Consider the following 11,555-nt stretch of genomic DNA (forward strand, 5'->3'; position numbering starts at 1 on the left):
ACACTCAGAAGAGTTTTTTTTTTTAAAAAAACACACCTTGAAAAAAAAATGGTAGTTTCTGAGGCAGGTGAAATTGCTTTGAGGCCTCATCCATCCTTGAGGGACAGTAATTCCCCCCAAAAGAGTTTTTTGAGGGACCAATTCTTGACAAAACAGAAATATTTAGGAAGGGGGGGACGGTATATAGCTGAAATGTCAGGAAATGGAAGGGAACAGAGAAACCCTTCATTTTCTAACACCACCGATCCTTGCAAGTTCCTAAAGCAGTGTGAGGGATGAGTGGTTAGGCCGCATGCCTCCTCTCCTGAGAAGGGTCGCCGAAAAAAAAGAAAGAAAAGCAGACGGAACTCATTAAATGACATACAATGACTGTTGGATGAAAACAAAAACTACACGGTAGCTCCCGTTTGGTCGCAACTGACTTCACATTGTCCAAAACTGGAGGCTGATGTGCGGAGAATCCAAGAACGGGAGTTTGTTGTCTTGCGCGTGATACGGAGACCTCAGCGCAGGCAGGGGATCTGGGGCTGACAGAATGTAATCAATGCTAAATTTAATTTCGGAGTCAGATTTTCCTACCGAGGGAGTGTTTAGACTCTCTTGGCTGGCAGCGGCGCTTGGAAAAAACTCGCTGGGCTCCAGAGCTTTGGGCCGAGGTTCCATTTTCTCAATAGAAGAACAAGACGTGCCGGATAAACCAGAATCTGCTGAGGAAAACGCAGGGAGACCGTTCCGCTCCTCAGCTGCCCTTTTCTCCCTGGCTTCTCTCTTCACGTTCCTCCTTCGTCGCCTCCTCCGATAATTCCCGTTTTCAAAGAGGTCCAGCATGGACTCGCAACCTGACGCGAAGCTCCAGTAGTTCCCTTTCCCTTTTTCATTGCCATCTGTTCGTGGGACCTGCATTTCATATCGTTTTTAAAAAGCAGTTGTGTCAGTCACAGTGACTCATCACTTAATTTGTTTAAAGTCTGTCAAACGTGTCTGCAAATCCATGACCTTTGACCTCTCGCTCTTCCCCTTCGTTCTACAGCCGGGGACCCCAACATGGTGCCCCTGAATGCCTTGGCAACCACCAACACCTTTCATTGCATCCTCCAGGTGTTTTTAGGAAGTGGGTGGGACCAGGTGGGGCTCGGTTTCTGATTGGCTGTTTGATTTGACTGGCCATGCCCATTTTTAAAAATTCTGCTTTGCTGGCAGCTTCCCCCACAGCACAAGAATGTGTGACTGAAGGCAAGTGGTGGCAGCCATTTTGTGACTGGCTTTGCTTTCTATGGCCATCATTTTGTGACTGTACCCCCTGCACAGGATCAGGATTCCAAAGGCACCCACAGGCTCCCAAAAGACAGGGACTCCACTCCAGAGGTTTTTGATCTGTAAGGCCGAACCATTGCCGTTTGGTGGCAAAGGAAATGCACTTTGCACATGCCCAGAAGCCCTCTGCTCTGTATTATTATTTGGGATGTTCCAAGGCTGAGCCCCCAGCCATCAGAATAAGTGCCGTGGCTGCAGCAAGGCTGAAATGAAACTCTGTCTGCAGGAATTGTGAGCAGGTCTCTGGGTGTGTGTGTGTGTCTGCATGTGGCAGATGCTGCTGTTTCAACATCTGGGTCCATTTAAATGCACTGCTGGTGTAAACATATACGACAAGGCACTGAAAACCAGGCCCTCTAATTATAGAAGTGGTAGGTAAATAGCCCCTTTCCCTGTGCTACGTACTAACACACATCAGATGAGAACAATACAGTATTCTCTTTCTGTTTTTTCCACCTTTTCCAGGAATGGCCTAGAGGCTGTAGAGGCATTTAAAAATCCTTCTAAAACTGTGCACCTTGTTTCATTCGAGGGCAGTGGTTTTCAGACTGTGCCCCAGGGAATTCTGGGTATTCTTGGAGAATTCATATAGGGGAAGTCTTTTTTGATTAGACCAGGGAGAGAATGTGTGACCCAGTAAGCTTCCAGGGTAGAGTAGGTTTACCAGATCCTAGTCTGACATGCTAACCCAGGGGTCCCCTACCTTTTGGAGCCTGTGGGCATCTTTGGAATTTTGACACAGTGCCATAGTTGCAACCACAAAATGGCTGCCACAAAATGGCTGCCGCAGCAGCTTCCCTTCCCTCACACAGTGAAGCTCCTTGTGCTGTGGTGGCAGCAGCGGCTAAACACAATGTTTTTCAAAAAAAATCTGCACGGCCAATCAAATCAAATGGGCAAGTAGACGTCTTGCTGATCAAAAGCCCCACTTGGCCCCACCCGCCTTCTAAAACACTTGGTGGGTGCTAGGAAAGGTGTTGATGGGTGCCATGGGTTGGAGACTGTCTCTATTCAGTATACCACACTGTAGTTCTCACACTGATGTTGCCTCCACCGTGCACATATGCTTGTATGGGTAAATTTTGAGTCCAGTGACATCTTTAAGACCAACGAATTGAGCTTTTGTGTGCATGCCCACTTCCTCAGGCACATTGGAACATTTTTTGCATATGTCAAAACATCTGCATTAAGTTGTATGCAAATTTGCTGTTCACCTCTGTGGAGACATCTGCCTGCCTGCCTCTCTCTGTGAACTGTTAACCTCCATTTCAATGTGTCCGAGGAAGCGTGCATGCATGCAAAGACTCACACCTTGATTAAAACTGTGAATAAAGGTGCCACTGGACTCCAAATTTGTTCTACTGTTTCAGACCAACATGGCTGCCCACCCGGATCTATATCCAAGTATGAACACAGGTAGTTGCCTTAGACTGAATCAGACCTTTGGCCTAAAGATTTAGGGTTAGTGTCAGTCTTTTTTATTCTGACTAGCAGCAGCTCTCCAAGGTCTTACATTAAGGCCTTTGGCATCACCTCCTTGAATTGGAGATGCCTGGACTTGTACCTGGGACCTTCTGCAAGCAAAGCAGGTGCTCTATCACTAAACCACGGATCTGACCCTCATGCAGATGCATTAGGTACACATTTGGCTCATTCCCTATAGGAGAAGCAGCAAAATCTGAACACTCTTAGAATCATAGAGTTGGAAGGGACCCCCAGGGTCATCTAGTCCAACCCCCTGCACAATGCAGGAAATTCACAAATACCGCCCCCTAAATTCACAGGATCAGCACTGCCGTCAGATGGCCATCTAGCCTCTATTTAAAAACCTCCAGGGAAGGAGAGCCCACCACCTCTTGAGGAAGCCTTTTCCACTTAGGAACTACTCTAACGGTCAAGAAGTTCTTCCCAGTGTTGAGCCGGAAACTCTTTGATGTTATTTCAACCCGTTGGTTCTGGTCCTACCTTCTGGGGCCACAGAAAACAATTCCACACCATCTTCTACATGACAGCCCTTCAAATTCTTGAAGATGGTGATCATATCACCTCTCAACTGCCTCATCTCCAGGCTAAACATGCCCAACTCTTTCAACCTTTCCTCGTAGGACTTGGTCTCCAGCCCCATCACCATCTTCGTCACCCTCCTTTGGACCTGTTCCAGCTTGTCTATATCCTTCTTCAAATGTGACGCCCAAAGCTGAAAACGGTACTTCAGGTGAGGTCTTACCAGAGCAGAGTAAAGCGATACCATCACTTCACGCGATCTGGACACTATACTTCTGTTGATACAGCCCAAAATCGCATTTGCCTTTTTAGCCACCACATCACAATGTTACCCCATGTTCAGCGTATGATCCACTGAGACCCCTAGATCCCTTTTGCACATAGTACTGCCAAGACAGGTCTCCCCCATCCTATAGCTATGCATTGGATTTTCCCTACCTAAATGTAGAACTTTAATATTTAACCCTGTTAAAATTCATTTTATTGGTTTCAGCCCAGTTTTCCAGCCTGTCAAGATCATCCTGTATCTTGTTTCTGTCTTCTACTGTATTAGCAACCCCTCCCAATTGAGTATCATCTGCAAATTTAATAAGCATTTCTTCTATTCCTTCATCCAAATCATTTATAAAGCTGTTAAACAAAACAGGCCCCAGGACTTCTAGGAATGTAACTCGGGGCACCCTTGTGGAAGCCAGGTTCCCAGTATGAGCGTTCAGACTCTCTTTTCCGGGGGCAGCATATGCATTTCCCAATTGCCCTCAGTGGGTGGCTGACCTTTACCTTTACAAAGCAGCTGTTCAGAGAAAGGTTGTGCCGGATCGAGTTCTGCCAGGCTCGCTGATTGGTTCTGTAGTATGGGAATTTCTTCATGATGAAGTCATAAATACCCGAAAGGGTCACTTTGTTGGACGGGCTCTGCTGAATGGCCATTGCAATCAAAGCGATATAGCTACGAGATGAAAAATATGGATATGTGTAAAAACAGAGATCTGTGACTCTCCCATCTGGGGGGGGGGGAAATGGGCTCAACTTGCTTCTGGCTACCACAGGCTCTCCAGGGGAGTGGCCCTTTGTGACGTTTCTGGTAAGTTAGGGCCAAGCTAGGCATGCAGCTTTTTTTTTTTTAAAGAACTGGGTCTGAGTTTCCTGCAGCCAAGTTGGGTTCCATGCAGCAGCTACTCTAAAAAACATAAAGGAGAACCTTTTTGGGGTTGGAACACCACTGTGGGGGGAAAAGAGCTCTCCCTCTCCCCCAAGCTGTTTTCCTAAGCTGAAACAGTGCTGGGGGGATATTTCCCTGTTTTTGCTGCTCTGCAATGTGGATCAGCAAAAACAGAGAACTGACTCCCCCAATGCTAATTTGCCAGTCTTTTTGGGGGGAGAGGCAGTAATTCTTCCTCCCCCCTTTAGAATCATAGAGTTGGAAGATACCTCCAGGGTCATCTAGTCCAACCCCCTGCACAATGCCTCCCCCTAAATGATGACGTTGCAAGCACAAACAGGCTCTCCTTTCTTTTTAAACAGCCGTTTCCTACACCTTTTATGTGGCTGCAGGGAACGCAAGTTGGGAACCAAGACCCCACTGCCTTAAAATCTTGCTTGTATAGTTAGACCCTTAGAGGGGCCGGTCTGTCCCTGAAAATCAGTTTATTTTATTTACTTCTGTTAATTTGTAGTCCGCCCTTTCCCATGGTGGGCTCAGGGTGGATTCCAACATAGTAAACCATTAAAACGAACAATAAGCAATCTAAGGAATAAAAAGTAAAACAATCAAACGGTTAAAACAAATTAAGAGATTAAAATAAAGCAGTTAAGCCGCGGGTCAGAGTTAGTTCAAGGCAGCCCGGATGGCCATTCAGTCATGGAAGGTATGGACATATCACTTAAGGCATACTTGTCCCAGCCTAGATGTCCAAAAGTATCAACTGTATCAACTGTATTTAGGCAATCAGTGCAGGGAGGCCAATTTAGATGGAATAATAGGATAAGGACGTCTGCCCGCCTCAGCCATAGGCCTGGTGGAACGGCTCTGTCTTACAGGTCCTCCGGAATGGCAACAAATCTGGTAGGGAATGCCAGCTGAAGAGGATGGCCATCACCTTCTCATGTTGGGTGTGGCCTCCCAGAGGCACCTGGTTCTCCAATGCTGGAAGAAGAGTGCCATTATCCCCATCTTACCATGGGGTGGGGGGACAAGATCAGAAGATAGAAGGCAAGGATCCTTGCATAAGGAACCAACTGGTGGCAATGGAAAAGATCTTCCCCATTTTTTTTTAAAGTTTAAGAAGAAGAAGGGGGGTCTGGAGACCATGAGGAAAGGTTGAAGGAGCTGGGGATGTTTAGCCTGGAGAGGAGGTGGCTGAGAGGTGATAGGATCACCATCTTCAAGTACTTGAAGGGCTGTCATACAGAGGATGGGTTGGAATTGTTTTCTGTGGCCCCAGAAGGTAGGACTAGAACCAATGGGGTTGAAATTAAAAGAGTTTCTGGCTCAACATTAGGAGGAACTTCCTGACGGTTAGCATGGTTCCTCAGTGGAACAGGCTTCCTCAGGAGGTGGTGGGCTCTCCTTCCTTGGACGTTTTTAAACAGAGACTAGATGGCCATCTGACAGCAATGAAGATCCTGTGAATTTAGGGGGAGGGGTTTGTGAGTTTCCTGCTCTGTGCAGGGGGTTGGACTAGATGACCCCGGAGGTCCCTTTCAACTCTATGATTCTGTTATTCTAAGGAGGAAGAGATTCGATTTATATCCCGCCCTATACTCTGAATCTCAGAGCGGTCACAATCTCCTTTACCTTCTCTCTCCCCACCCCCCACAACAGACACCTTGTGAGGTAGGTGGGGCTGAGAGAGCTCTTATAGCAGCTGCCCTTTCATGGACGACTCCTATGAGAGCTCTGGCTGACCCAAGGCCATTCCAGCAGCTGCAAGTGGAGGAGCGGGGAATCAAACCCGGTTCTCCCAGATAAGAGAGCTCTGGCTGACCCAAGGCCATTCCAGCAGCTGCAAGTGGAGGAGTGGGGAATCGAACTCGGTTCTCCCAGATAAGGGTCGGCGTACTTAACCACTACACCAAACTGGCTCTCAGGGAGGGAGAGCAATCTGGATCAGGCTCGGAATCCTTTAGGGGGAGGTTTTGCTGCTTCCCATTTCCCCGTTCAATGCCCCCCCCCCTCCCCAAACCTGCTATTAGCTGTGCAGGACAGGTGGAAACATACCAGCATGATAAAAGTACTTGTAGATTTCCCTCAGAAAAGTTTGTACTATGAAAATTGTACAGGAAAACTGCCCAGGTCTGTAACCCCAAGATGAATCTTTTCCACGTTGCCATGGCTGCCTTTAGCCTTTCCTGCCCCCCAGTGTGAAGAGTCCTCATTGTGGATTTCTCTACTCATGTCTGGTTTGGCACTCAGGGTCTCCACTGAGTTCATGACCCAGGAGAACAGGACATTATTTTTGCTAGTGCACAGTACAAGTGCTTAAGAATTGCGCAACATAGCTCTGGCCATTAGGAACTACTGCTCTTGAAAGGATCGCTTCCTTCGAGGCAGCTGTTTCATGTGCTCGGTTTCACCAGCGGGATTCAGCTTAGGAGCCCAAACTGTATGTGGGTCCAAATGAACATAACCCCCCTTTCCCCATTAAGAGTAGCAGAGTCCAGTGGCTAGAGCATGTTGAAGTCCCAGATCACTCGGAGAACCGAGTCAGTCTTCCTCAGTGGCACTTCATAATAAAAAAAAAATCAGGGATAAAATCTGAGAGGACAAAGGCATGCAAACTAATTTGCGCTGTAGCGAAATGACATGTAATTATAGCACTAGATAATTTAAAAAAGAAACCTTTACATTACAATTTAGGTCCTATTTCTCCTCAATCCTGCATTTTGGTGTGACACTTATTAACCTGAGATGTTGCCTACTGGGGGAGAGGGGCAAAGATCCGGCCGCTAGCCCTTGAAGTGACCCCAAAATATCCTCTTTTAAAAACATTCTTCTGTCCCCACGCAGAGAGAAACCTTTTCTCTATTCTTGCATCTGAAACCAGATAGGCTGCTTTTGCCATTCCACTCAGGAAAGAGCAAAGAGCCAAGAATTTGTATAACTTTGAATGAAAAGAGGAATGACCCTTCATTACAGAAGATCTCTGTCTTAGCAGATCACTAAGTGGTAGCTACACATACTAATATTCTGTAGTGCAGCCCTCTGTATGTTTAGTGTAAAGCAATTATCACTGACATTAGCTTTAGCGGGACAGGAAGCATTCCTCAGTCTTATCCTCAAGGATGTGTCCTATAATCAATTTAATTGGCAAATAAATCAACTCAAACTTGAGTTGATTAATCTTATTTAAAAAAAAAAAATTTAAAGAAGAAATTACAGTTGAGTGTGTTGATATAATAGAGAATGCCCAAACAAACAAACAGACCAAAGGGGACTTCCAAATAAAGCAAGTTTATAATTCCATAAATTATAACAGTGTCTCAAAAAGAACCCATAATGCAAGTTTAGCTTTGATTCCATAAATTATAACACTGTCTCAAAAAGAACCCATATTGGGGTTCTCACAATCTGCAAATTTAGGGTACAATCCTGTGCGTGCTTACCTGAGAGTAAGACCCCTACTTCTGAGAGTAAGGACTTACTTCTGAGTTGACATGCATAGAATTGCACTGTTACTGTGCAATCCTAACAAGAATGATACCTTTCTAAGTTCCTTGGTATTGATGGACTTAGAAGGGTATAACGCTGCTTAGGATGGCATGGTGAGTCAACTAGTTAATCCATTAACTAGTTTAAAAGGAGCAATGTACTGAATAATTTGTAAGTGGTTGACAGTGTTATTTATGACAAATCTAGATCCGCTGAAAACACCGTTAATTCAGTTAGTAATCGGTTCGGAAGTTTGTAGAATGAAAACACATTTTTAGATTTCTGCAGAAAAACAGACTCTCTCAGCTTCTGCCTGGAAAATGATCAAATCACATCAGATCTTCCATTTCCCCTGAATGCCAGGACATTAAATTTGTGAAAAAAAATAACTGATAATACTTTTTGGATGTACAATATACTTTGCAGTTATTATTTAACCCTTTAAACAACTCTGTTCAGAAGATTTGCCCTTGGCTTGCCCAACAGCCTGTAGCCTCTTGGGTTGAGATCTGATAGTGTTACCTCTAGATCTTGGTTTTAATTTTGTTTTGTTTTGTTTAAATAGCTTCAGTGCACAGATTCCTGAAACATCTGGGCAACCTAAGCCCTGGATAGAGGTGCTAATTGTGGTTGTGATTCCTTCCCATAACTGACAATACAAAGCGAGAAAAGGGGACTTGGAGAAGTTTGCCTTACCTGTATGCGGGTCTGGTGAATTTCTTCTCTTCATCCGAGCTGCAGGTTGGGTAATCGTCTCCATCGTAGTTAAAGCAGTTGTAGGGATATTGAGTGTTGTCAAACATGTTGCCAGTTGTTTTGCAGCTCCTATGAAGTGGGAGAGAGAGAGAGAGAGAGAGAAAGAGAGAGAAGCATCCCCTTGGTTGCCGCCTCCTCCTTCTTATTTCTCTCCCTCCCCTCAGCCTTCTGTCTCTCTCTCTCTCTCTCTCTCTCTCTCTTTTACACACACGCACACACTCCAGAACGGAGATGGCAGGTCTTTCCTTCTCGAATCCTGTCTCCCCGAACAGTCAGCAAGGTTTCGTTTCGTTTCGTTTCATTTCTTCCTTTCTTTTTGAGAAGGCAGGCGACGAACCAGTTCGAACCAAGGTGGTTGAAGGTCCCTCCTGAACCTTTGAACTTGGGTGTGTACAGCCGGCGGGGAGCTGCCCGAGCTCCCTGGGTGGTCTCCAGCGGGCAAGCTCTCCCATCTACATATACAACTTGACAAAAAGGAAAACGAAAAAAAAAAAGGCATCAGCCACTGCCAGGTTAATAACTCGTGCTCCAAGGCTTTTTGTAAATTAAACTTGAACTGGAGTTCCGCTGTTTCATATACAAGAGGGTAGACCTGGCTGCAGTCTTATATTATTTGGGGAAACTCGTCGCGCAGCAAACACCTTTGGGACTAGGCGATGCAGGTCTGTCCTGTGATTTTTTTTTTTTTTTAAAACAACCACCGTATAACAGACGTAAATTATATTTCCGTGACTGAAGGGAAATGTACGTTCAAAGAGGGCAGAACAGAAGAATTCAAGGGACTACTGTCAAGCAGGGAAGAAAAAGGAAAATAGCTTCAGGCAAAAGAACTCCCTGTGTGGGCTTTGATCTGCCGGATGAATTAGTCTAATAGCCCCGTGTGTTGGGATCCAATCCTGTAACAATTTGATAGTTCCTCCCCCCCCCCCAACACTGCTTTGGAGTGGTTTCCAACAAGCCATGTAAACCCAAAGATGGATCGTTCAACAGTTTCATTAGGGGGAAAGGAGGGGGGGGAGTTACCCGAAAGGTGTGTGCCACGCGATAATTAAACTATTTGAAGCCGGTGAGTTCCCCGAGAAGTTGCTCTGGGAGGAAATATTGGATGACGAACAAACATACATGGGTGTTTATTTTGTTTTTGAAAGGATTCAGAAACGGATGGGAGCATCGGTTTTTGTGGTGCTTCTTGTCGCGTTAAAGAACAAACACAAACACTGCTCTCATCTTCAGCAAGATTTCCCCCAACCTGGAAGTCCCGTCTTTTCTTCAGTCCTTCCTGTTGCATGCTGGGAACTGTGAAGGTCCAAAACTATGAAGTTGTTGGGCAGTAGATTTAGATGAAGAAAAGAAAACAAGGTCCTGCCACGGGATGCAGCAGTGGTCACAGGCATAGACAGCTTTAAAAAGGGACAGAGAGATCCATGGAGGATAGGTCTGTTAGTGGCTTCTAGCCACGGTAACTAAAGGGAACTTCCATATGAACATATGAAGCTGCCTTATACTGAATCAGACCCTCGGTCCATCAAAGTCAGTATTGTCTTCTCAGACTGGCAGCGGCTCTCCAGGGTCTCAAGCTGAGGTTTTTCACACCTATTTGCCTGGATCCTTTTTTGGAGATGCCAGGGATTGATCCTGGGACCTTCTGCTTCCCAAGCAGATGCTCTACCACTGAGCCACCGTCCCTCCCCTAATGATCCTTCCGCAGGTTCACCTACGGAAACCTTGTTACGACTTTTACTTCCTCTAGATAGTCAAGTTCGACCGTCTTCTCGGCGCTCCGCCAGGGCCGGGGCCGACCCCGGCGGGGCCGATCCGAGGACCTCACTAAACCATCCAATCGGTAGTAGCGACGGGCGGTGTGTACAAAGGGCAGAGGCAGTAAACTTCTGAATACCAGTCCCAAGAGGCAACATTGGGGGAAGGCCTCGGACTCTATTAGGGTTGCCAAATCCAATTCAAGAAATATCTGGGGACTTTGGGGGTGGAGCCAGGAGACTTGGGGGTGGAGCCAAGAGACATTAGGGGCGGAGCCAGGAACAAGGGTGTGACAAGCATAATTGAACGAGTTCTGGCCATCACATTTAAAGGGACAGCACACCTTTTAAAATGTCTTCCTTCCATAGGAAACAATGAAGGATAGGGGCACCTTCTTTTTGGGCCCATAGAATTGGACCCCTGGTCCAATCGTTTTGAAACTTGGGGGGTACTTTGGGGAGAGGCACTAGATACTATACTGAAAATTTGGTGCCTCTACCTCAAAAACAGCTCCCCCAGAACCCCTGAAACCTCCAGATCAATTCCCCATTATACCCTATGAGAATCGATCTCCACATTGGGAATAATGAAGTGCTCAGCAGACGTTCCTCTCCCCACCCCCTTTCTGGAGACTCTGAAGTGAGGGATTGGCCTCTCTACTCATGAGTTGCAGCCAACTTCTTCCAAGTAGCACAGACACCCCATCCCAAGAGGAAGCCTTTCCAATCGGAGACTGGAGCCTCCGGAGGGGGATAGTCACATGGTGGCTTTGGGGGCGGGAATCAGCCTGGGAAAGCGGAAGAACCCCCGCTGGGACCTGGGGATTGGCAAGCCTAGCCTCTATGTTACTGGATCTCCAGAGGAACTGGTTGGCTGCTGTGTGGGAGAGGGTGCTGGACTAGATGGACCCTCACTGATCTGGTCCAGCAGGGCTCTTCTGAGATTCTTATGAAGACCTCAGCCTCTATGCCCTTGTTTTGGACCTCCAGAGGAACTGGTTGGCCACTGTGTGAGCCAGGATGCTAGACAAATTGACCATTGGTCTGATCCAGCAGGACTCTTCTGATGATCG

General features: G+C 46.5%; 1 protein-coding gene across 1 annotated transcript; it reads right to left on the reverse strand.

Moving 5' to 3' along the window:
* Positions 1-423: 423 nt before the first annotated feature.
* FOXL3 (forkhead box L3) lies at positions 424-8,808 on the reverse strand. Its single transcript, XM_060260861.1, has 3 exons — positions 8,666-8,808; positions 4,099-4,267; positions 424-897 (listed from the first exon to the last, which is right to left on the reverse strand). The coding sequence occupies exons 1-3, from the start codon at positions 8,770-8,772 to the stop codon at positions 424-426; spliced, it is 750 nt and encodes a 249-aa protein (XP_060116844.1). The 5' UTR covers positions 8,773-8,808.
* Positions 8,809-11,555: the final 2,747 nt, after the last annotated feature.

The sequence above is a fragment of the Heteronotia binoei genome, chromosome 20 (genome assembly GCF_032191835.1).
Source record: "Heteronotia binoei isolate CCM8104 ecotype False Entrance Well chromosome 20, APGP_CSIRO_Hbin_v1, whole genome shotgun sequence".
Taxonomy (NCBI): Eukaryota; Metazoa; Chordata; class Lepidosauria; order Squamata; family Gekkonidae; genus Heteronotia; species Heteronotia binoei.